This window comes from Oncorhynchus gorbuscha, linkage group LG08 (genome assembly GCF_021184085.1).
Source record: "Oncorhynchus gorbuscha isolate QuinsamMale2020 ecotype Even-year linkage group LG08, OgorEven_v1.0, whole genome shotgun sequence".
Taxonomy (NCBI): Eukaryota; Metazoa; Chordata; class Actinopteri; order Salmoniformes; family Salmonidae; genus Oncorhynchus; species Oncorhynchus gorbuscha.
In genome coordinates this window covers 30,457,310-30,482,259 of record NC_060180.1, presented here as the reverse complement: position 1 = coordinate 30,482,259, position 24,950 = coordinate 30,457,310, and the positions used below count along the sequence as shown (strand labels likewise).

The 24,950-nt window shown below is 44.0% G+C and overlaps 1 protein-coding gene across 1 annotated transcript in view; it reads right to left on the bottom strand.

Annotated features, from left to right (window-relative positions):
* Positions 1-8,891: 8,891 nt before the first annotated feature.
* rassf4a (Ras association domain family member 4a) overlaps positions 8,892-24,950 on the bottom strand; it is a 69,417-nt gene continuing 53,358 nt past the window's right edge. The window contains exons 4-11 of the mRNA XM_046359107.1: positions 20,136-20,251; positions 19,980-20,062; positions 17,637-17,800; positions 16,993-17,094; positions 16,843-16,894; positions 16,470-16,591; positions 14,314-14,411; positions 8,892-9,679 (exon numbers count right to left, since the gene is read on the bottom strand). Of these exons, the coding sequence (XP_046215063.1) occupies positions 9,616-9,679; positions 14,314-14,411; positions 16,470-16,591; positions 16,843-16,894; positions 16,993-17,094; positions 17,637-17,800; positions 19,980-20,062; positions 20,136-20,251 (801 nt within the window). The 3' untranslated portion in view covers positions 8,892-9,615. The remainder of the gene's footprint in view (positions 9,680-14,313; positions 14,412-16,469; positions 16,592-16,842; positions 16,895-16,992; positions 17,095-17,636; positions 17,801-19,979; positions 20,063-20,135; positions 20,252-24,950) is intronic.

Sequence of the window (24,950 nt, the reverse complement as noted above, 5' to 3'; positions counted from 1 at the left end):
CCAGTCTGTTCTCGTCATTACGAGTGGAATTATGTCTTATGATTGTAGATTTACTTTACTGGATTAAAGACTCTGTTTTCGCCAAGTCGCTTTTGGGTCCTCATTCACCTGCATGACAGAAGGATCCGACCAAGAATGGACCCAGCGACTATGGATTCTCTCTACTCTACTCTCGAGTTCCAGGGAGCGATGCTCGGCAGACACGAGCAGGAATTGTCTGCTGCTCGGCATGCCGTTGAGACCCTGGCCGCTCAGGTCTCCGACCTCTCAGGACAGTATCAGAGTCTTCGTCTCGTGTCACCAGCTACTTCCGGTTCTTCCGAGCCTCCGGAACCTAGGGTTAATAACCCACCATGTTATTCTGGGCAGCCCACTGAGTGCCGCTCCTTTCTCACCCAGTGTGATATAGTGTTCTCTCTCCAACCCAACACATACTCAAGAGAGAGAGCTCGGATTGCCTACGTCATATCACTCCTTACTGGTCGGGCTCGGCAGTGGGGCACAGCTATCTGGGAGGCAAGCGCTGAGTGTACTAACAATTATCTGAGCTTTAAAGAGGAGATGATAAGGGTTTTTGATCGCTCAGTTTTTGGGAAAGAAGCTTCCTGGTCCCTGTCTTCCCTATGTCAAGGTAATCGATCCATAACGGATTACTCTATAGAGTTTCGCACTCTTGCTGCCTCCAGTAACTGGAACGAGCAGGCGTTGCTCGCTCGTTTTCTGGAGGGACTCCACGCTAAGGTTAAGGATGAGATTCTCTCTCGGGAGGTTCCATCCAGCGTGGATTCTTTGATTGAACTCGCTATTCGCATTGAACGACGGGTAGATCTTCGTCACCGAGCTCATAGAAGAGAGCTCGCGTTAACTGTGTCTCCCCTCTCTCCGACACTACCGTCTTTCCCCACTGACTCAGGTGTTGAGCCCATGCAGCTGGGGGTATTCGCATCTCGACTAAGGAGAGGGAACGGAGAATCACCAACCGCCTCTGTCTCTATTGCGGTTCCGCTGGTCATTTTGTCATTTCATGTCCAGTTAAAGGCCAGAGCTCATCAGTAAGCGGAGGGCGACTGATAAGCGCTACTAGACGGTCCTCTCCGTCAAGTACATGTACTACCTTACCGGTCCATCTACGCTGGACCGGATCGGCAGCTTCCTGCAGTGCATTAATAGACTCTGGGGCAGAGGGCTGTTTTATGGACGAAGCCTGGGCGCGGGAACATGACATTCCTCTCAGACAGTTAGGGAGCCCACGGTCATGTTTGCCTTGGATGGTAGTCCTCTCCCCAGTATATTATATGAAACACTACCTTTAACCCTCACTGTATCTGGTAACCATAGTGAGACCATTTCTTTTTGATTTTTTGTTCACCTTTTACACCTGTTGTTTTGGGTCATCCCTGGCTAGTGTGTCATAATCCTTCTTTTGATTGGTCTAGTAATTCTATCCTTTCCTGGAACGTTTCTTGTCATGTGACGTGTTTAATGTCTGCTATTTCTCCTGTTTGTTCTGTCCCCTCTTCTCAGGAGGAACCTGGTGATTTGACAGGAGTGCCGGAGGAATATCATGGTCTGCGCACGGTCTTCAGTCGGTCCAGAACCAACTCCCTTCCTCCTCACCGGTCGTATGATTGTTGTTCTGATCTCTTCAAGAAGCGTTTTGCATCCGCTTCTATCCTTGTTGCACCTGACGTCACTAAACAGTTTATTGTTGAGGTTGACCCGTCGGGGTGGGCGGGGGAGCCATTCTGTCCCAGCGCTCCGATACTGACGATGGGGTCCACCCTTGTGCATATTTTTCTCATCGCCTGTCACCGTCGGAACGTAACTATGATGTGGCTAACAGCGAACTGCTCGCCATCCGTTTAGCCCTAGGCAAATGGCGACAGTGGTTGGAGGGGGCGACCGTTCCTTTGTCGTTTGGACTGACCAAAAGAACCTTGAGTACATCCGTTATGCCAAACGACTGAATGCGCGTCATGCTCGTTGGGCGTTGTTTTTCGCTCGTTTCAGGAGTTCGTTATTTCTTATTGCCCGGGTACTAAGAACACCAAGCCTCATGCTTTATCCCGTCTCTTTAGTTCTTCTGTGGTTTCTACCGATCCCGAGGGGATCCTTCCTGTTGGGTGTGTTGTCGGGTTGACTGTCTGGGGAATTGAGAGACAGGTTAAGCAAGCACTCACGCACACTGCGTCGCCGCGCGCTTGTCCTAGTAACCTTCTTTTCGTTCCTGTTTCTACTCGTCTGGCTGTTCTTCAGTGGGCTCACTCTGCCAAGTTAGCTGGCCATCCCGGCGTTCGGGGTACGCTTGCTTCTATTCGCCAGCGGTTTTGGTGGCCTACTCAGGAGCGTGACACGCGCCTTTCGTGGCTGCGTGTTCAGACTGCGCGCAGAAGAAGTCTGGTAATTTTTTTTTCTGCTTCTGCTCCTGGTCTTGCTGGGTCTCAGTCTGTTCCCTGCCATCGCATCTCTCCTGTTCTTGTTCCTGCCCTTGCTGTGTCTCAGTCTGTCCCTAGTTGTTACTCTCCTGGCCTGTTTGGTCCTGTTTGCTCTAAAGCTTTCAGTTCTCTACCCGTGTCTCATTTTTTTTTTTTTAGAGTAGTACCCTAGTTTCCCTTTTTATCGTTTTTCGTTACGGTCCTGAGGAGAGGAGTTGGGTTCTTTCTCGGGACGTGCTGGACCGTTTGATCTATGATTTCCTCCGTTGCCGCCAGTGTTCCTCCTCGAGAGCGCCAGGAGGCGCTCGGTGAGTGGGGGGGTACTGTCATGTTTTGTCTTATTTTGTCTTGTCATTTTGCTTTTCCTCTGTTCGTTTTCCCCCTGCTGGTCTTTTTAGGTTCGTTCCCCTCTTTCTCTCTTCCTCCCTCTCTCTCTTCTCTCTATCACCCGTTCCTGCTCCCAGCTGTTCCTATTCCCTAATCAATCATTTAGTCTTCCCACACCTGTTCCCTATCTTTCCCCCTGATTAGAGTCCCTATTTCTCCCCTTGTTTTCCGTTTCTGCCCTGTCGGATCCTTGTCTATTGTTCACCGTGCTGTGTCTGTGTATCGCCCTGTCGTGTCGTGTTTCCCTCAGATGCTGCGTGGTGAGCAGGTGTCTGAGTCTGCTACGTTCAAGTGCCTTCCCGAGGCAACCTGCAGTTCTTGATCGAGTCTCCAGTCTGTTCTCGTCATTACGAGTGGAATTATGTCTTATGATTGTAGATTTACTTTACTGGATTAAAGACTCTGTTTTCGCCAAGTCGCTTTTGGGTCCTCATTCACCTGCATGACACTGGGTGCTAACATACAAACACAGAGCAAAGAACAGAGGAAAACAAAGGGTTTAAATACAATCAGGGGAAACGAGGTACAGGTGCAAATAATAATGGGGATCAAGGGAAAACAAAAGGTCAAAAGGCACAATAGGGGCATCTAGTGACCAAAAACCGGAACAACCCTGGCCAAATCCTGACAACATGTGTAGGTATTTGCTCTTAATCAAACAACGACAGGACCGACAGACTTTCTTATTTTTCTCCATTCACCCAGCGGGTCAGAGGCCGGGTACCAACTACACCAGGTATTCTCTTCAGGTATTTAACCTGAACATACGTCATCACCCTGAGATGACTCCTTTGACAGGTGCTCTATTCCGAAGTTCAAAACACAAAACTTCTGTTGTCCGGATTCTTTTGAGGCCCACTGAAATCTTCCTCTGTTCTTCAGAAATTAAGTTAATCAAATCGCTGCTTGATTCGAACTCAGCATCCACTTACACCATCTTATTGCTTTCTTCTTCGGTGGAGTTTAACACCGGTTAACATCCTATAAGGTTTCATTAACTCCTCAAACTGAACTATAGTATAAATACATTACAGTTTGTGATACAAAATTGGAAAATGGGCAACGGGAAAAATAAATTTAAATTATATTTTGAATTGCCCTATCAACTAACTCTAAACTCATTAAAACTCACCTTTTGTCAAATGTACATAAAAAGTATGTTTTGGGATTTTAGCAAACAGGGAAATGGTTACAACCCCTTTTCCACCATACATTTTTCCTATAGGGGATTTTATTAACACTTAAAATAAGGTCTGTGTTTCGTGTAGGCTTACCCTGGCATGACGTTTTGATAACTGTGTAAATCTCTCTAGGACAAGGCGACTTTTAGTCATCCTAATGGATCCGATAGCATTCTCTCAATCCTATAAAATTGTGTCACCTCTATCAGAATCCTATTTGACTACTTTTTTTTACTAATGGAATTCAAAAGTCATCCTATTGGATCCTATTCTTGTAGGATTTTGTCACCCCAATCAGAATCCTAATTTTTAGAAATGTATTCAGTTATAATTTGTTCTCATTTGTTTTAGTACAAACATTAATTATCACATTTTTGTTGATCGGAAATATTGATTTATGATTTTACCACTACCACAATATGGGAGTGATTCAAGTTTTTCCCCTTTATATTGCTTATATGCAAATACAAATTAGAAGGAATAGACATTTTTAGGTATAGTTTTACAAAGATATTAGTATTTCTTTAATTTCATATACACTGCTCAAAAAAATAAAGGGAACACTAAAATAACACATCCTAGATCTGAATGAATGAAATAACTTTTTCTTTACATAGTTGAATGTGCTGACAACAAAATCACACAAAAAGTATCAATGGAAATCAAATTTATCAACCCATGGAGGTCTGGATTTGGAGTCACACTCAAAATTAAAGTGGAAAACCACACTATAGGCTGATCCAACTTTGATGTAATGTCCTTAAAACAAGTCAAAATTAGGCTCAGTAGTGTGTGTGGCCTCCACGTGCCTGTATGACCTCCCTACAACGCCTGGGGATGCTCCTGATGAGGTGGCGGATGGTCTCCTGAGGGATCTCCTCCCAGACCTGGACTAAAGCATCCGCCAACTCCTGGACAGTCTGTGGTGCAATGTGGCGTTCGTGGATGGAGCGAGACATGATGTCCCAGATGTGCTCAATTGGATTCAGGTCTGGGGAATGGGTGGGCCAGTCCATAGCATCAATGCCTTCCTCTTGCAGGAACTGCTGACACACTCCAGCCACATGAGGTCTAGCATTGACTTGCATTAGGAGGAACCCAGGGCCAACCGCACCAGCATATGGTCTCACAAGGGGTCTGAGGATCTCATCTCGGTACCTAATGGCAGTCAGGCTACCTCTGGCGAGCACATGGAGGGCTGTAAGGCCCTCCAAAGAAATGCCACCCGACACCATGACTGACCCACCGCCAAACCGGTCATGCTGGAGGATGTTGCAGGCAGCAGAACGTTCTCCACGGCGTCTCCAGACTCTGTCACGTCTGTCACATGTGCTCAGTGTGAACCTGCTTTCATCTGTGAAGAGCACAGGGCGCCAGTTGCGAATTTGCCAATCTTGGTGTTCTCTGGCAAATGCCAAACGTCCTGCACGGTGTTGGGCTGTAAGCACAACCCCCACCTGTGGACGTCGGACCCTCATGGAGTCTGTTTCTGACCGTTTGAGCAGACACATGCACATTTGTGGCCTGCTGGAGGTCATTTTGCAGGGCTCTGGCAGTGCTCCTCCAGCTAATTCTTGCACAAAGGCGGAGGTAGCGGTCCTGCTGCTGGGTTGTTGCCCTCCTACGGCCTCCTCCACGTCTCCTGATGTACTGGCCTGTCTCCTGGTAGCCCCTCCATGCTCTGGACACTACGCTGACAGACACAGCAAACCTTCTTGCCACGGCTCGCATTGATGTGCCATCCTGGATGAGCTGCACTACCTGAGCCACTTGTGTGGGTTGTAGACTCCGTCTCATGCTACCACTAGAGTGAAAGAAACCGCCAGCTTTCAAAACTGACCAAAACATCAGCCAGGAAGCATAGGAACTGAGAAGTGGTCTGTGGTCATCACCTGCAGAACCACTCCTTTATTGGGGGTGTCTTGCTAATTGCCTATCATTTCCACCTGTTGTCTATTCCGTTTGCACAACAGCATGTGAAATGTATTGTCAATCAGTGTTGCTTCCTAAGTGGACAGTTTGATTTCACAGAAGTGTGATGGACTTGGAGTTACATTGTGTTGTTTCAGTCTTCCCTTTATTTATTTGAGCAGTGTATAATATTCAGCTATGCCTACAAAAAAATGGAATGTTCCCTTTACCCTCTTTATGTTGGGACAAGGTGAGGAAAATGTAACCCTGTACCACCCGTGTGTGCCGTTAACCACTTTCTGTACCCCTCTCTATATCGGTCTCCTGATCTGTACTTACATCTGCCCAGTCAAAACAACTCCAATCTCCATACTTTTAAATATTTTTTACCCTAGTCCAAAAATCCTATGGGATTCCAATTAAAACATCTTATTAGTATCCAAAAGAAATCAGATTTCGGAACCAGTCCTATTCTAGATACAATTGTATAGGGTAGGTTCTATCCTATAGGATAGGATCAAATCCTATAGGAAAGGTTCCAAAATCTGATAGGATTTTAAAAATTATAATCCTATAGGATTTTTTGACTATGTCATAGAGATAGATAGACTCATCTTTGTCGCTGTGCCATTATAGAACCTGTGACAGAATGGGAAGCGCCATTGAGGCTATCTGTCACGAGTCCGACCGAGGGTGGCTTCCCTTCCCGGTCGGGTGGCGCTCGGTGGTCGTCGTCACTGGCCTATTAGCTGCCACTGATTGTCTTTCCTCCCCTTCCTTGTATGTTTATTGGTAGCACCTGTTTGTAAATGATTAGTTGGGCTTTATTAGACAGCCGGCCAGCCTGTTTGTTGTGCGGGATTAATTATTGTGACCTTCGGCTCTGTAGTAGAGGAACGTGTTTGTTCGTGTGTTTCAGTTGTACATTTTTCATTCCCCGTGTATGGGGCCGTTATTATTGTGAGCACCCTGTGGTGCGTTGGTGCATTAAAGAGCACAGCATTGCACTCTCTGTCTCCTGCGTCTGACTCCACACCCACGACACCCGGAGCATTACACTATCTCCATTTTAAAGAAAGACTTAACTTCTTCTTCATTCTTCTTCTTCTTCTTCATTTACTGATTGCTCCCAACTCTTAGGAATCCCACCCAGTTGACAACTTTAAAATGGCGGAAGCCCTCAATGGCAATGTCCATGTTGAAACTGGTTAAATCCACGATGAGTCATCTATCTCTATGATAAACAGGCACAATTCCTGCATGTGGGAATTTCTGCATCTGCAGGAACACCTCTTTATACTTCTTTTGTTCCATTTTTAAGCTAGGAGTCGGGGGCCACTCCAGTACAGTAGGTTGCAGTAATGCACCATAACGTTGGATGTTAACCGCCGATAAATCCGACAGAAGAAGAAGAGGCGGTGGCAATGACAGTAACACAGATAGAACAAGGAGCAGTTAAGGTTAGTTATAAATATCTTTGATGGTAGCTAGGAGAGGAGCGAAGGTCCGATTTAGGGCCTAGTAAAACCTTGTGGACAGATTTATTCCTCTCTCAGACTGTCAATGGGGTCAGGATAATTCCAATATGTCAGACCTATCATGCAGTCATCAATAATTTAATGTGTCTGGTTGATTTCTGACTACTCTACTTTCCCCAAAACACTGAATATGGTGACTGTATGTGGATACTTCTATTCACTATATTCAATTATATTTTTCAAATACAACGTTAATTTGGCACCAAACCACAGTACTGTTTAATACTAAATGCAGAAAATTTGCATAATAACAATATGGAGCGTAATAATACATTACTGTCATTTTCAGTGAAGTGCTTTTTCACCAGATCCGCTATAACAGGGGGGCCGTGTGAAATCTGCAACAGAATGTGATCTCACAAGATAAGGATGGTTGAACATAGGTGCTGGTCATCTACACTGGAGTTAACCCTGCAGCTTCCTTGAGCTGCCGCTGCTAAATATGACAACACTTTTTTATTTTCTGTCTTTCACACCTGTCTCCATTGTGTGATGAACCATTGAAAAGGGAATCCAAACGGTCATATTTTTTCAACTGTATATAATTTCAAACTAAAACTCTGTCTTTTTTTTACATACAATGAAATGCTTTGTGTTTGTGTGTGTGGTAATATTTATTATCCCCACACCCCGGCTGTATAACCCTGATGGGCTAGCCAATACTTTCTCTCTAACACACACACACACACACACACACACACACACACACACACACACACACACACACACACACACACACACACACACACACACACACACACACACACACACACACACACACACACACACACACACACACACACACACAGGTTGGCAGGAGTCCAAGTCCTATTAGAGTTACAGTATTTATTAGAACAGAATGGAACAAAACCTCTAACCTCTCTGATGAGAGAGACATACATCCTGTAAACAGTCTGTTCTGATTCAACTACTGTAACAGAATAAAGGACTGGCGTGACCAACTCTCTCACACACACACACACACACACACACACACACACAGGTTGGCAGGAGTCCAAGTCCTATTAGAGTTACAGTATTTATTAGAACAGAATGGAACAAAACCTCTAACCTCTCTGATGAGAGAGACATACATCCTGTAAACAGTCTGTTCTGATTCAACTACTGTAACAGAATAAAGGACTGGCGTGACCAACTCTCTCACACACACACACACACGCACGCACGCACGCACGCACACACACACACACACACACACACACACACACACACACACACACACACACACACACACACACACACACACACACACACACACACACACACACACACACACACACACACACACACACACACACACACACACACACACACACACACAGGTGGAGAGGGTCACTCACTCTCTGAACAATACTAACTCTGCTTCAGTCACCCTGGAAACAACTCTACCCCTTTCTGTTGGAGAACAATGAGGTGTGTGTGTGTTTTATCTGTGTGGTAATCTGTGTGGGCCTTACAGGTCTGCTAACCCTGCAGAAACCTGTAGCATAGTTATGTGAACACAAGTTTAGGTCAGGGTTTCCAACTCTGGTGCTGGAGATGTGTGTTAGACGTGCAGAGCTGGGGAAAAAAGCCTGCAAGCCCTGTAGCTCTCTTATAATCTGTTACAGTGGCTAAATTAGAAATTTGGCCTTGACAGAAATGTTGCCTTTCCAGGAAAGCTCAGTTTTAGAAGACCTTGACATTTAAGACACACAGGAATCAGTATTTTACCAATGATAGTAAACAACAAGATTAATGGAAAGTATTCAATCAGACAATACAGTAGCAAAAAAGTTACAAATTCTATGAATACAGTTAATTTGCGAAGTGACAAACATTGATGCAAGATGTGGCAGTATTGCATTCTTATTGCTGTTTACATTACATTCACTACGGTAGAAAGCTTTCAACATGTCTGTAGTTTTCATTACTAGAAAAAGCTATACATGCTATGGTTCAACTGTAGTTGTACATGAAGAAAGGTCTCAGTGCTCAAACAATCTGCTTGACTTCCTCTCACTGTAACAGTGTAATGGTCCTTTGAACACGCACGCACACGCACGCACGCACACACACACACACACACACACACACACACACACACACACACACACACACACACACACACACACACACACACACACACACATACACACACACTCAGACAGTAGTGTCAGTGATGCCCTCCAGCTGCTGTAGAATCATGGACTTCAGTGCGCTGTACCTATGGACACACACACGGTATGGTGGTGAATGGTAGTGGCCTTATTACACATGGACAAAAACTGATTACATGTTTATATTCTCCTAAAGGCATCTACAAATAAAAGCTTATTGGTTGCGTACAGAGTTTAGCAGATGTCATAGCGGGTGCAGCGAAATGCATGTGTTACTAGTTCCTGTGTTACAGTTCAGTAAACATTTTTAAAAAGTACACAAATAATAATCAAAAACCTAGAATCAAGAAATAACAAATGTCAGGACAAATCCAGTTGAAAACCCAAATAACACTGTACCAGTTATCCAAAATGCAATCTATGCGAATATACACCAAAACTACCTACTAAGATTGATATGTACAGCAGTATAAATATTACAGTGAGCTATGTCAAGAATCCAGTATATAAATACACGGTGTGTATAAACAGTGTAACAAAAATGCAATTATGTACAGTGGTAGAATATTAGAATGAGCTACGTGAAGAATACAGTATATTAATAAGAATCCGGTATATAATCCAGTATATAATTAAGAATCCAGAATATAAATATGGGACTCTGAGTGGCACAGCGGTTAAAGGCACTGCATCTCAGTGCTCGTGGCGTCACTACAGACACCCTGGTTCAATTCCAGGCTGTATCACAACAGGCCGTGATTGGGAGTCCCATAGGGCGACAGACACTATTGGCCCAGCGTCACCCGGATTTGGCCGGTGTAGGCCGCCATTGTAAATAAGAATTTGTTCTTAACTGACTTGCTTCGTTAATAAATAAAGGTTCAATACATTTTTTATAATAATAATAATAATAAATATGCAGTGTGTATAAACAAACAAAAATGTAATTATGTAAAGTAGTGAAATATATTTGAATAATGTCTCATACATGGTACAGCAGCATTGGCTGTGTGTGTTTGTGTATTGGCGTAAGCGTGTGTGTCTTCGGAGACTGCATGTGTACAAGGTGTCTGTGTGTGTTTTGTGTAAGTGAGTCTATCTTTGTCTCATACTACTTACTACTCTCACTAACTACATGATGGCTGTTCAGCAGTCTGATGGCCGGACTCTCTCCCTCTTTGGCTCTCTTTACCACACCTGCTGTCTGAACCTCTGAATGCTCAGCTATGAAAAGCCAGCTGACATTTACTCCTGAGGTGCTGACCTGTTGCACCCTCAACAACCACTAATTATTAGTTGACCATGTTCGTCATCTATGAATGTTTGAACATCTTTTTTAAAATGTTTTATTGTATTTCTTTATTTCACCTTTATTTAACCAGGTAGGCCAGTTGAGAACAAGTTCTCATTTACAACTGCGACCTGGCCAAGATAAAGCAAAGCAGTGCGACAAAAACAACACAGAGTTACACATGGGATAAACAAACATACAGTCAATAACACAATAGAAAAATCTGTATACAGTGTGTGCAAATGAAGTAAGGAGGTAAGGCAATAAATAGTAATTACAATTTATCAATTTACACTGGAGTGATACGTATATGCGCAGATGAGGATGTGAAAGTAGAAATAATTGTGTGCAAAAGAGCAGAAAAACAAAAACAAATATGGGGATTAAGTAGGTAGTTGGTTGGATGGGCTATTTACAGATGGGCTGTGTACAGCTGCATCGATCGGTTTGCTTCTCTGACAGCTGATGCTTAAAGTTAGCGAAGGAGATATAAGTCAGCAACTTCAGTGATTTTTGCAATATGTTCCAGTCATTGGCAGCAGAGAACTGGAAGGAAAGGCAGCCAAAGAGGTGTTGGCTTTGGGGATGACCAGTGAAATATACCTGCTGTAGTGCGTGCTACGGGTGGGTGCTATGGTGACCAGTGAGCTGAGATAAGGCGGAGCTCTACCTAGCAAAGACTTATAAATGACCTGGAGCCAGTGGGTTTGGCGACGAATATGTAGCGAGTACCAGCCAACGAGAGCGTAGAGGTCACAGTGGTGGGTAGAATATGGGACTTTAGTAACTAAACGGACGGCACGGTGATAGACTGCATCCAATTTGATGAGTAGAGTGTTGGAGGCTATTTTGTAAATGACATCGCTGAAGTCAAGTAGGATAGTCAGTTTTACGAGGGTAAGTTTGGCAGCATGAGTGAAGGAGGCTGTGTTGTGAAATAGGAAGCCAATTCTAGATTGAACTTTGGATTGGAGATGCTTAATGTGAGTCTGGAAGGAGAGTTTACAGTCTCACCAGTCACCAAGGTATTTATAGTTGTCCACATATTCTAAGTCTGAACCGTCCAGAGTAGTCATACTAGTCGGGCGGGCAGGTGCGGGCAGCGATCGTTTGAAGAGCATGCATTTCCTTTTACTTGCATTTAAGAGCAGTTTGAGGCCAGGGAAGGAGTGTTGTATTATGCTTGTTTGGAGGTTTGTTAACACAGTGTGCAAAGAAGGGCCAGATGTATACAGAATGGTGTCGTCTGTGTAGAGGTGGATCATAGAATCATCAGCAGCAAGAGCGACATCATTGATATATACAGAAAAAGAGTCGTCCCGAGAATTGAACCCTGTGGCACCCCCATAGAGACTGCCAGAGGTCCGGACAACAGGCCCTCCGATTTGACACACTGAACTATCTGTGAAATAGTTAATGAACCAGGCGAGGCAGTCATTAGAGAAACCAAGGCTGTTGAGTCTGCCGATAAGAATACAGTGATTGACAGAGTCGAAAGCCTTGGCCAGGTCGATGAAGACGGCTCCACAGTACTGTCTTTTATCGATGGCGGTTATGATATTGTTTAGGACCTTGAGCGTGGCTGAGCTGCACCCATGACCAGCTCGGAAACCAGATTGCATAGCGGAGAAGGTATGGTGGGATTCGAAATGGTTGGTGATCTGTTTGTTCACTTGACTTTTGAAGATGTTAGAAAGGCAGGGCAGGATGGATATAGATCTGTAACAGTTTGGGTCTAGACTGTCTCCCCCTTTGAAGAGGGGGGTGACCGCGGCCACTTTCCAATCTTTAGGAACCTCAGACGATACGAAAGAGAGGTTAAACAGACTAGTAATAGGGGTTGCAACAATGGCAGCAGATCATTTTAGGAAGAGAGTGTCCAGATTGTCTTGCCCAGCTGATTTGAAGGGATCCAGATTTTGCAGCTCTTTCAGAACATCAGCTGTCTGGATTTGGGTGAAGGAGATGCCGGTGGGGCTTGGGCCAGTTGCTGTGGGGTGTGCAGAACTGTTGGCCGGGGTTGAGGTAGCCAGGTGGCAAGCATGGCCAGCCGTAGAGAAATGCTAATTGAAATATTGTGGATTAATCAGTGGTGACAGTGTTTCCTAGTGCTGAAGGGGATGCACATTTCTGTTTAAAAAAAGCTAGCCTTTGCTTTCCTGACTGTGTGTATTCGTTCCTGACTTTCTGTTAGTGCAGTTCGCCACAGGGTGTTTTTTTGCTGGTCAAGGGCAGTTAAGTCTGGAATGAAGGGCTATATCTGTTCTTAGTTCTACATTTTTTAAAAGGGGCATGCTTATTTAAATTGATGAGGAAAGCACTTTTAAAGAACAACCAGGCATCCTTCCAGGATACCCGGGCCAGGTCGATTAAAAAGGCCTGCCCGCAGAAGTGTCTTGAAGAACGATCTTGCCTTAATGGCTATGTACTCTTATAATCTCCACCGGCACAGTCAGAAGAAGACTGGCCACCCCTCAGAGCCGGGTTCCTCTCTAGGTTTCTTCCTATGTTCCAACCTAGCTTGCTCTTTGGGGTTTTAAGCTGGGTTTCTGTATAAGCACTTTGTGACATCTGCTGATTTTAAAAGGGCTTTATAAATAACTTGTATTGATTGGCTTTATAAATACATTTGATTGACTGAAGCTACAGACAGGATTACATAAGCATTTAAATAATTTAGCAGATGCTCTTCTCCAAAGCCACCTACATTAGTGAGTGGAGACATTTTTCATACTGGTCTCCCTCGGGAAACGAACCCACAACAACCCTGCATTGCAAGTGCCATGCCCTACCAACTGAACCACAGATATGGTGTGTGTGTGTGTGTGTGTGTGTGTGTGTGTGTGTGTGTGTGTGTGTGTGTGTGTGTGTGTGTGTGTGTGTGTGTGTGTGTGTGTGTGTGTGTGTGTGTGTGTGTGTGTGTGTGTGTGTGTGTGTGTGTGTGTGTGTGTGTGTTTTGTAGTTTATATCCTCCTTAAGGTGTCCTGTCAACACAGAGTAATGCTGTTCAGTAGGACATTACATTTTGTTGGTGGGTGAAAGTCATTCTATTCAGCACAATGTTTACAGAAATAACACACTAACAACACACTAAAAGACAAACCATAGACAGACCATAGAAACAATATACAGCAGTACAATAATGACAAGATGAACATTCAACTCTTACAAGACATCTTCCTCTCACCAAACTAACTGTATCAATGGCACAGCACATTATCCAAGGCAAGTTCTGAATACTGCAGCTAGCCATTTGTGTCACGTTCTGCAATGTTTACTTCCTTTGAATGAAAGTTAAAACATAAATTGAGCTGTACAGTACTTTTTGCACAGCTCAGAATTGTTTTGCGAGAGGAAATGTTGCTCAAGAACACTAAAAACACATAAAACACATAAAAACCACCCAAACCCTTAAGTAAATTTGTTTGTTGTGAAGAGTGACATACTTACTTTCTTGTCAGTTTCGAAATCTCTCTCTCCTCTTCCTCTTTCAGTTTCTCTACAAAGCTATCCAGGACTGGCATCTCAAAATTAATGTACTGAGCCACCTGGGGAGAAACAGAAGTATTGTCATATTACACCTGCAATATTTTCTCATAACATGAAGTAGGCCTATCATTTATTTTTACACGTGAGTAGAAGAAGCCAAAACGAGAGTAGAATGGTTGGACTCTTGCACACTATGTACTTGCAAATAAACATTTATCAAATATGTTTATATGACGACAGATCTGTCAGATATAGAGTTAAAATGTATTACATTGAGTTCGCATCCCAAAATTACACTTTATATAAACTAAGCAGGACCCTGTCTTTCAAAGATAATTAATAAAAATCCAAATAACTTCACAGATTTTCATTGTAAAGGGTTGAAACACTGTTTCCCATGCTTGTTCAATGACCCATAAATTAATTAACATGCACCTGTGGAACGGTCGTTAAGACACTAATAGCTTACAGACAGTAGGCAATTAAGGTCACAGTTATGAAAACTTAGGACACTAAAGAGGCCTTTCTACTGACTCTGAAAAACACCAAAATAAATTGCAATGTCCGTACTGTGAGACGCCTAAGACAGCGCTACTGGGAGACGGGACGGACAGCTGATAGTCCTCGCAGTGGCAGACCACATGTAACAACAGCTGCACAGGATCGGTACATCCGAACATCACACCTGAGGGACAGGTACAGGATGGTAACAACAACTGCCCGAGTTACACCGGGAATGCACAATCACTCCATCAGTGCTCAGACTGTCCGTAATAGGCTGAGAGAGGCTGGAAGAATCGTCAAAAGAATGAGCGTTACACCAAGGCCTGTACTCTGGAGCGGGATCGATTTGAAGGTGGAGGGTCCGTCATGGTCTGGGGCGGTGTGTCACAGCATCATCGGACTGAGTGTGTTGTCATTGCAGGCAATCTCAAAGCTGTGCGTTACAGGGAAGACATCCTCCTCTCTCATGTGGTACCCTTCCTGCAGGCTCATCCTGAAATGACCCTCAAGCATGACAATGCCATCAGTCATACTGCTCGTTCTGTGCGTGATTTCCTGCAAGACAGGAATGTCAGTGTTCCGCCATGGCCAGCGAAGAGCCCGGATCTCAATCTTATTGAGCACATCTGGGACCTGTTGGATCGGAGGGTGAGGGCTAAGGCCTTCCCCCCATAGAAATGTCAGGGTTGCAGGTGCCTTGGTGGAAGAGTGGGGTAACATCTCACAGCAAGAACTGTGAGATGTTAAAAATCTTGTGCAGTCCATGAGGAGGAGATGCACTGTAGTACTTAATGCAGCTGGTGGCCACACCAGATACTGACTACTACTTTTGATTTTGACCCCCCCCCCTTTGTTCAGGGACACATTAGTGACTGTTAGTCACATGTCTGTGGAACTTGTTCAGTTGTCGTCTCAGTTTTTGAATCTTGTTATGTTCATACAAATATTTACACATATTACGTTTGTTGAAAATAAATGCAGTTGACAGTGAGAAGACGCTTCTTTTTTTTGCTGAGTTTACATCACAGAAGACTGAAATATAACAAAACTGCTTGACATAGAAACACCAGAGTTTCTGAAATAATAACAACAGACTTTCTGGTTTTTGAAATAAGGTTGATTAATTATCAAATTATGAAAAATATGAATAACATTCCACCTATGAGGCCACTAGGGCATTTGATTGCAGGAAAGAGCTACTACATGTTTATTTGCAAGTCTACACAGTGCACCAGAGTCCCATTAAGCTGAAGATAAATACAACGCACCCACATAACTATGATGACACAGCTGTATTGGAAAAACAACAATAAAAGTATTTCAATTTGAGCCTAACATTACACTGAACAGAAGGATATATTCACTGTCAACAATAATGTAGCAGCTGCAATTACAGTCTGCAATTAAACAGCCACTGCCCCAATTGTTAATACAGTCCTAACAGGGAAGTCTATCATCAGCATTCCATTAGATCAAATACCACTGATTATGTCACTGGGATATCGCTAAGGGTCTGTATTTGGAGGGGCACCACAACATAGAGGTCCAACCTCTTAGAATACACATACAGTATGAAAGAAAGAAAGAAAGAAAGAAAGAGAGTGCAGGCTCACGTCATGTGTGACCTCCTCCCCAAGATCCGTCTCCATAATAAAGATTTTGGAGATCTTCTCACAGGGTCCATGAAGCACACGGTACACCAGAGGATACGCACTGTCCTTCAATGGGGTTCTTTCTGCAACACACACACACACACACACACACACACACACACACACACACACACACACACACACACACACACACACACACACACACACACACACACACACACACACACACACACACACACACACACACACACACACACACACACACACACACACACACACACACACACACACACACACATAAATATACTATTCCATACATACCCAAGCATAAACACACACACACGGCACAAAGGAAAGAGATGTGGTCACTTACCACCAGACTCATGGACCATGTAGAGAACAAACTCATCTGATTTATTCTCCACCTGGAGACACAGAGAGTCAGAAACATGACAATCACATCTGAGAAACTAGTGTGTGTGTATTGTGTGAGTGTGTGATAAAATGTGTGTGTATAACTCACTCTGAACTTTTGTAGCAGCAGGTTGAGGACCTGTAGTGTTGTCATGGAGCTGTTGACTCGGACGTTAGTGACTGACCCGAACGCTGGAGTAAATACTGATGTCTGGCGAGAACACATGCACGAGTACACACACACACACACACACACACACACACACACACACACACACACACACACACACACACACACACACACACACACACACACACACACACACACACACACACACACACACACACACACACACACACACACACACAGTGAAAAGGGCAGTGGGCCCAAAACGGATCTTTGAGGAACAATATAATTTACATTTACATTTCAGTAATTTAGCAGCCTCTTATCCAGAGAGAAGTGTGTGCAGTTAGTGCATTCATCTAAAGGCAACTAGGTGAGATCTCCACGTATCACAGTCATAGTAAGTTAAAAAAAATATGCATAAATAAAGCAAAGTAAAGTCAGTGCTATGTTAAGTAAAGACTAGTGCGAGTGTTAGTGGGATTAATCAAGATACTTTTTGAAGAGGTAGGTTTTCAGATATTTTCTGAAAAAGGGCATATAAAACTTTGGAGTCACCAGTAAGCACAGCTATGTGTGTGTCTGTGTGTGTGTGTGTGTGTGTACATACTGTATGCATGTGTTACCTTGTGGTTATAGAAGTGTCCATTGATGGAGAATCTGTGTGAGCGTAAGTGCTGCAGGTCGGAGTGTGCGTGTGTCTTTGACCTTCTGGTGACCCCCATGAAGGAGGCATCACTCCTGGTTCGCAGCAGCTGGGGGACCTCCTCATCATCCTCCTCCAGACCACCTGAGGGAGAGAACAAAGAATTAGAACTTCCTCTTCCTTCTGCTCCTCCTCCTTACCCTCATCACCCCCCCCTCATACTCCAACTCAAAAGTAATGCTTATACAGTGTCTGTACAGGCCATAATACTTTTAGTGTATTTATAGATATGTACAGGACCTTCGGAAAGTATCCCCGACCCCTTGACTATTTCCACATTTTGTTACGTTACAGCCTTATTCTAAAATTGATTAAATAAATGTTTTTCCACAACAATCTACACACAATACCCTATAATGACAAAGCAAAACAGGTTTTTAGAAATGTTTGCAACATTTTATTTTTTTAAATAACAGAAATACCGTATTTACATAAGTATTCAGACCCTTTGCTATGAGACTCCAAATTGAGATCAGGTGCTGCCTATTTACCTATACAGTATAAAGTCCCACAGTTGACAGCCCATGTCCGAGGAAAACCCAAGCCATGAGGTTGAAGGAATTGTCCGTAGAGCTCTGGGACAGAGCTGGGCAAGGGTAACAAAACGTCTCTGCAGGTCCCCAAGAACACAGTGGACGCCATCATTCTTAAATGGAAGAAGTTTGGAACCACCACGACTCTTCCTAGACCTGGCCGCCCGTCCAAACTGAGCAATTTGGGGAGAAGGGCCTTGGTTATGGAGGTGACCAAGAACCCAATGGTCACTCTGACAGAGCTCTAGAGTTCCTCTGTGGAGATGGGAGAAACTTTCAGAAGGACTATCATCTCTGCAGCCCTCCACCAATCATGCCTTTATGGTAGAGTGGTCAGACGGAAGCCACTCCTCAGTAAAAGGCACATGCCAGCACACTTGGAGTTTGCCAAAAGCCACCTATGACTCTCAGACCATGAGAAACAATATTCTCTGGTCTGATGAAACCAAGATTAAACTCTTTTGCCTGAATGCCAAGCGTCACGTCTGAAAGAAACCTGGCACCATCCCTACGGTGAAGCATGGTGGTGGCGGCACCATGCTTTGGGGATGTTTTTCAGCGGTAGGGACTGGGAGACTAGTCAGGATCGAGGGAAAGATGAACGGAGCAAAGTACAGAGAGTACAGAGAGATCCTTGAGGAAAGGCTACTCCAGATCTCTCAGGATCCCAGACTGGGGTGAAGTTTCACCATCCAACAGGACAATCACTAAGCACACAACCAAAATAATGCAGCAGTGGCTTCAGGACAAGTGTTCAACCTTCCAAAGTTCTCCCATGTCACACACACCTCCGCACATTCCACTGGCTTCCAGTCAAAGCTCGCATCCCCTACAAGACCATGATACTTGCCTATGGTGCGGCAAGAGGAGCTGTCCCTCCCTACCATCAGGCTATGCTTAAAACCTACACCCCAACCCGATCACTCTGTTCTGCCACCTCTGGTCTCTATGACTGTGATATGTGGACACCTGCTAGTCAAATTCTCATTCCAAAATCATGGGCATTAATATGGAGTTGGTCCTTCTTTGCTGCTATAACAGCCTCCACTCTTCTGGGAAGGCTTTCCACTAGATGTTGGAACATTGCTGCGGGGACTTGCTTCCATTCAGCCACAAGAGCACCACCAAGGCCGGGAACTGATGTTGGGCAATTAGGCCTGGCTCGCAGACAGTGTTCCAATTCATCCCAAAGGTGTTCCATGGGGTTGAAGTTAGGGCTCTGTGCAGGCCAGTCAAGTTCTTCAACACTGATCTCAACAAACCTTTTCTGTATGGACCTCACTTTGTGCATGGGGGCATTGTCATGCTGAAACAGGAAAGGGCCTTCTCCAAACTGTTGCCACAAAGTTGGAAGCACAGAAGCATCTAGAATGTAATTGTATGCTGTAGCATTGAGATTCCCCATCACTTGGAGGGGCCTAAGGGGCCTAGCCCGAACCATGAAAAACAGCCCCAGACCATTATTCGTCCTCCACCAAACTTTACAGTTGGCACTATGCATTTGGGCAGGTAGCATTCTCCTGGCATCCGCCAAACCCAGATTCGTTCGTTGGACTGCCAGATGGTGATGAGTGATTCATCACTCCAGAGCGGAATCCACTCATTTGAAGCGGTGTCCACATACTTTTGTATAAAGTGTATCTTAAGATGAATGCACTAACTGTAAGTCGCTCTGAATAAGAGTGTCTGCTAAATTACTAAAATGTAAATGTCTGTGTGTGTGTACTTACTGGTCAAGGCAGGGTCAGTAGTTCTGTCGAGTATGTTGTTGTTAGATTCTGTCTGCTTTTGAAGAACCTGGGTTCTCTCATTCCTACAAACACAAATTATTGACATAACTGATTGGCACTCACATAGGCTTAGTGCATTTGTGTGTGTGTGTGTACCTGTTGACTCCTCCATAGTGGAGTCTCTCGTTGTCGTCGTGCATCTGCAGTCTGATTGGTCGCCGCAGACCCCAGTAGATATTCAACAACCCCTCGACGACCAGTGCTTGCTCCTCCTACACACACACACACACACACACACACACACACACACACACACACACACACACACACACACACACACACACACACACACACACACACACACACACACACACACACACACACACACACACACACACACACACACACACACACACACACACACACACACACGGTGTGTCTGTATAAAACGTGCTGCCTTATGCTCTACTCATTCTCTCACTCAATCACACACGGTCGTGTGGCCGGTCACACACTTACTCTTCGGACCAGCTACAGGTCTGTCAGTCTCAGAGAAAATTCACCATAGAAAATTCCATAGATCCTACTATCCATGTAGGTTTTCCAACATACGTAGATGTTGGAATATAGAGTGATAATGGTAGTGGTAATAGTAAGGAAAAAGACACGTGAGTCCTCGCGACTCATTGATACTATCATTCCTCTAATTTAGTAATTGTCTTACAAACACAACACACAGATCTCTAACCCTCCTGTCTCTCCTCTCTCTCCTCTGTAATATGAAGCATAGATGGCTGCTTCTGCCCCTACCTCCCCACCATCACTGAGACCTTGGAGGTCCCGGCCCACCAAGCACAGTAATTCTCTCAGTCTCCATCCCAGTGCATCATTACTTTCAGACATGAAGGTCAGTCAACATGGACATTTTCAAGAACTTTGAAAGTTTCTTCAATTGCAGTTTCAAAAACCATCAAGCGCTATGATGAAACTGGCTCTCATGAGGACCGTGTTATGACTTTCCCTCTTGAGTGAGGATCATAGATGCCAGATCAGCTCCCCCATCTCTCCCACCAGAGTTTTATGACTTAACTGCCGGGTAGTTTAATACCTTGCAGGAACTCTCTCCCACTCTGCAGAAATGGAAGTTGAAAATCCCTTTGTTACAACAGAGAGATTTTGGAGTACAGTAACATCCAAGACTGGATAATGAAACAATATTTCTCTAATCTAAACATTTGGAATGGTTTGTGGCTATTTACAAAATAATCATGTCCAACATTTATTGTTTTGTGATATCATGAAAGACATTGTAATGTAAACATTGTAACTTTAAGAGCTTTCACAATATATATGTCAGAGTTATATCTAAATGTTGTAAAACTTATATGATTAAATATGAAACTATTTGTGAGAAGATAAAATGTGATTTTAGTATAAACCTGGGCCTAGTCAAGTAAAAAAAACCTTGTGATGAAATTCACATCAGACCAAGTAGGATGACGGTAAACCTGACGTCACGAATGGTTAGACAATAGAGACCATAAAAACGCGGAGTGTTAGCTGCACGTTGAAATGGTAGGAATTTAAAGCGGTGGCTACGCGGCTGAGAAATGGTTTACAGGTTTAAGTAGACAATAGACATGAACTTCACATTTACATTACATTTAAGTCATTTAGCAGACGCTCTTATCAGAGCGACTTACAAAGCGCGGCGTGGTGCATTCACCTTATGACATCCAGTGGAACAACCACTTTACAATAGTGCATCTAAATATTTTAAAGGGGGGGGTGAGAAATTACTTTATCCTATCCTAGGTATTCCTTAAAGAGGTGGGGTTTCAGGTGTCTCCGGAAGGTGGTGATTGACTCCGCTGTCCTGGCGTCGAGGCTGCAGTCTGTGGCCGCTTCTCCAGTGTTTCCCCTCTACAGAGCATTCCCTGTTTGGTGTTTCTGTTGTCTACTCACGGCATGACAGAAGGAACCGACCGGGTCTGTCGACCTGCAGTCTGTGGCCGCTTCTCCAGTTCCAGAGTTTGTTCCACCATTGGGGAGCCAGAGCAGCGAACAGTTTTGACTGAGCTGAGCGGGAACTGTACTTCCTCAGTGGTAGGGAGGCAGTTCCAGAGCAGGCCAGAGGTGGATGAGAACGCAGTGCCCTTGTTTGGGTGTAGGGCCTGATCAGAGCCTGGAGGTACTGAGGTGCCGTTCCCCTCACAGCTCCGTGGAGGGGCAAGCACCATGGTCTTGTAGAAGCGGATGCGCATCAAGCTTCAACTGGAAGCCAGTGGAGAGGATCACCAAGCGGAGGAGCGGGGTGGCTCATCGTGAGAGTCTCTCCATCAAACTTGGGAAGGTTGAACACTAGTTGTTTCGGGCTGCGGCGTTCTGGATGAGTTGTAGGGTATCTTTAATGGCACAGGCAGGGAGCCCAGCCAGTAATTCTATCCTATCCAGCGAGTTGCAGTAATCCAGACGGGAGATGACAAGTGCCTGGATTAGGACCTGCGCCGCTTCCTGTGTGAGGCAGGGTCGTACTCTGCGGAAGAGCATGAACCTACAGGAACGGGCCACCGCCTTGATGTTAGTTGACCAACCACGCCAGCTGCAGGCATTAGAGATGTTCTGAGGGACTGGAAAATCGGAAGGTTCTACAGCGCCTTTTAGCTACACAGTTTGTTGTCAGGATCACGCCAAGGTTCTTAGCGCTCTGGGAGGAGGACACAATGGAGTTGTCACTTCACATTTCATGTTTGCATATTTAATGCATCAAGATCTATATATAATATATTTTAGGAATACTTGTCACGGCCGTCGAAAGAAGTGGACCAAAGCGCGGCGTTGTGAGCGTACATTTCCCTTTTAATTTAAAATGTCGCCAACAAACAAAAACAACCATGAAGCGTACAGTGCTATAGTGCCACTAACAAAAATAACTACCCACACTGAAAGGAGGGGAAAAAAAGGGCTACCTAAGTATGATTCCCAATCAGAGACAACGATAGACAGCTGTCCCTGATTGAGAACCATACCCGGCCAAAAAATAGAAATAAAGAAACATAGAAAACAAAACATAGAATGCCCACCCAAATCACACCCTGACCAAACCAAAATAGAGACATAAAAAGGCTCTCTCAGGTCAGGGCATGACAATACTAAAGATACCAAACTGAGAGCAAGATAAATCTAAATGTGATACAAGTCCCTGATTTGGGCCGGAACACACCGGTACTGAGTACTGGCACCTTAAATTATCTACCGCTTGATTATCGGCAGATAAGAAATATTGGCACAGTACCGGCACCCAAAACCAGTGCCGGCATCCATTTCAGTCCACTTCAACCACTGTCTGAAATAAATTTTACTTCTGAGATTCTGTTCTCTGTGCCGCTGATAAATAGTGCTGAGCGACTAGTGCTCTTTGAGGCCTGTTCGCTGTCAGTTTGATTGAACTAAATTTAGACCGTTATCAACTTCAGTAAAAAACAACAACATTAAATACACTTTGCATTATGTGGGTTGAATGCTGTAACAACACAGAATAACACAATAAAGTCCCATGATTGTAGTAACTGCCCATTTTACTCCTTATCACTTATTAACCATCATTTATTCACATTTCTTTACTTCAATAAAATATGTGAGTTGTTGTATATTTAATTTGTTTTATTTGATGACTATTATTTCATTCCAAGTCATCATCTCATCTCTATAGAACTGCTGCCTATGCTGTCTGACAAAATCACTATTTTGTAGTTCTTCAAAGTAAATAATGCATACTTTTATGAACGCTAAATACCAACTATCAATCACTTAGATTGTGTATTTTCAGGTAGAGATACCTCGGGAAGCAACCGCTGCTTTCTGTATCACCTCACGATAGCGCATTCTTCTCTGTTCCATAGCAGTAATAAAAGAAACACATACAGGTAAAGTAGATGCGCAATGGATTATGCTCATTGTAGTTAATTACCACGTTTTATGAGCTAAACTATGTCGAATATTAGCCTGTTAGAAACTACAACTCCCTATAACATCGCACAGTTCAGGCTTGATCCGATTTATCTCTAGAGAAACTGTGCGATGTGCGCATTGAACTCACAGAAGAAAAAATAACAACATGGAAATCAAATGATTGAACTGAAGTTGGTAAAATAGTTGTATAAAAAGAGAAAAATTACAGAAATTTCAGTTAAATGTCTAAGCACTATTGATAAGTCATCCTGACAGAGTAGCCAGTGAATCTAAGTAGCTCTCTCTCCCCCTCTGGTGGTGGTCTATGGAAACTGCAATAACGTAGGGGACAACAATCGGATAAGAGGCAATCTGTAATTTCGATTAAGATATTAATGAGCGAGCTAGGACGGACGTTGTCAATATAACTATTTGTTTAGCACTTTTGAAATGTCCAGCGACAGAATTCAGAACATTGGCCATTCTTACAGTGTTCTCCCTGTACACCAAGTCAGGACCGTAGGATAAATAAAGGGGGCATTTAAGCAGACAATGAAAGCTCTTAAAATATTTGATGATTACATTTCTCTAAGGTTATAGGTTATAGGCTGCATGTGCACCACCAAATCAGAACAGTAAGCGAAATTGAGGAGTAAACAGACCAAATTATTAGGGTGAGGCACATGGGCTACTAACATCTTACTACACAACATACATTTAGTATTACTTTCTTAGCTACAGTATACATATCTCCCTGGGATATTACATCATTTATGCAGCAGCATAGAATACATTTTTGGACTCTATCTTGTTGTGCTGTGCTCACTTGAACAGGAAGGTGGCACGGCGGTCCTTCGTGGGGCAAATTCAAAGTCTGGAATTCTCTGGATTTATGGTGCTTTTAAAACAACCGAGAACTCAGAAAAAAAACGTCATTGGTCATTGGTCTTCAGGTCGTAGCTCTAAAAAGAGGCCAGATTTACAATTCCGAGTTGCATTATCGTTCAAAACGTACCTTGA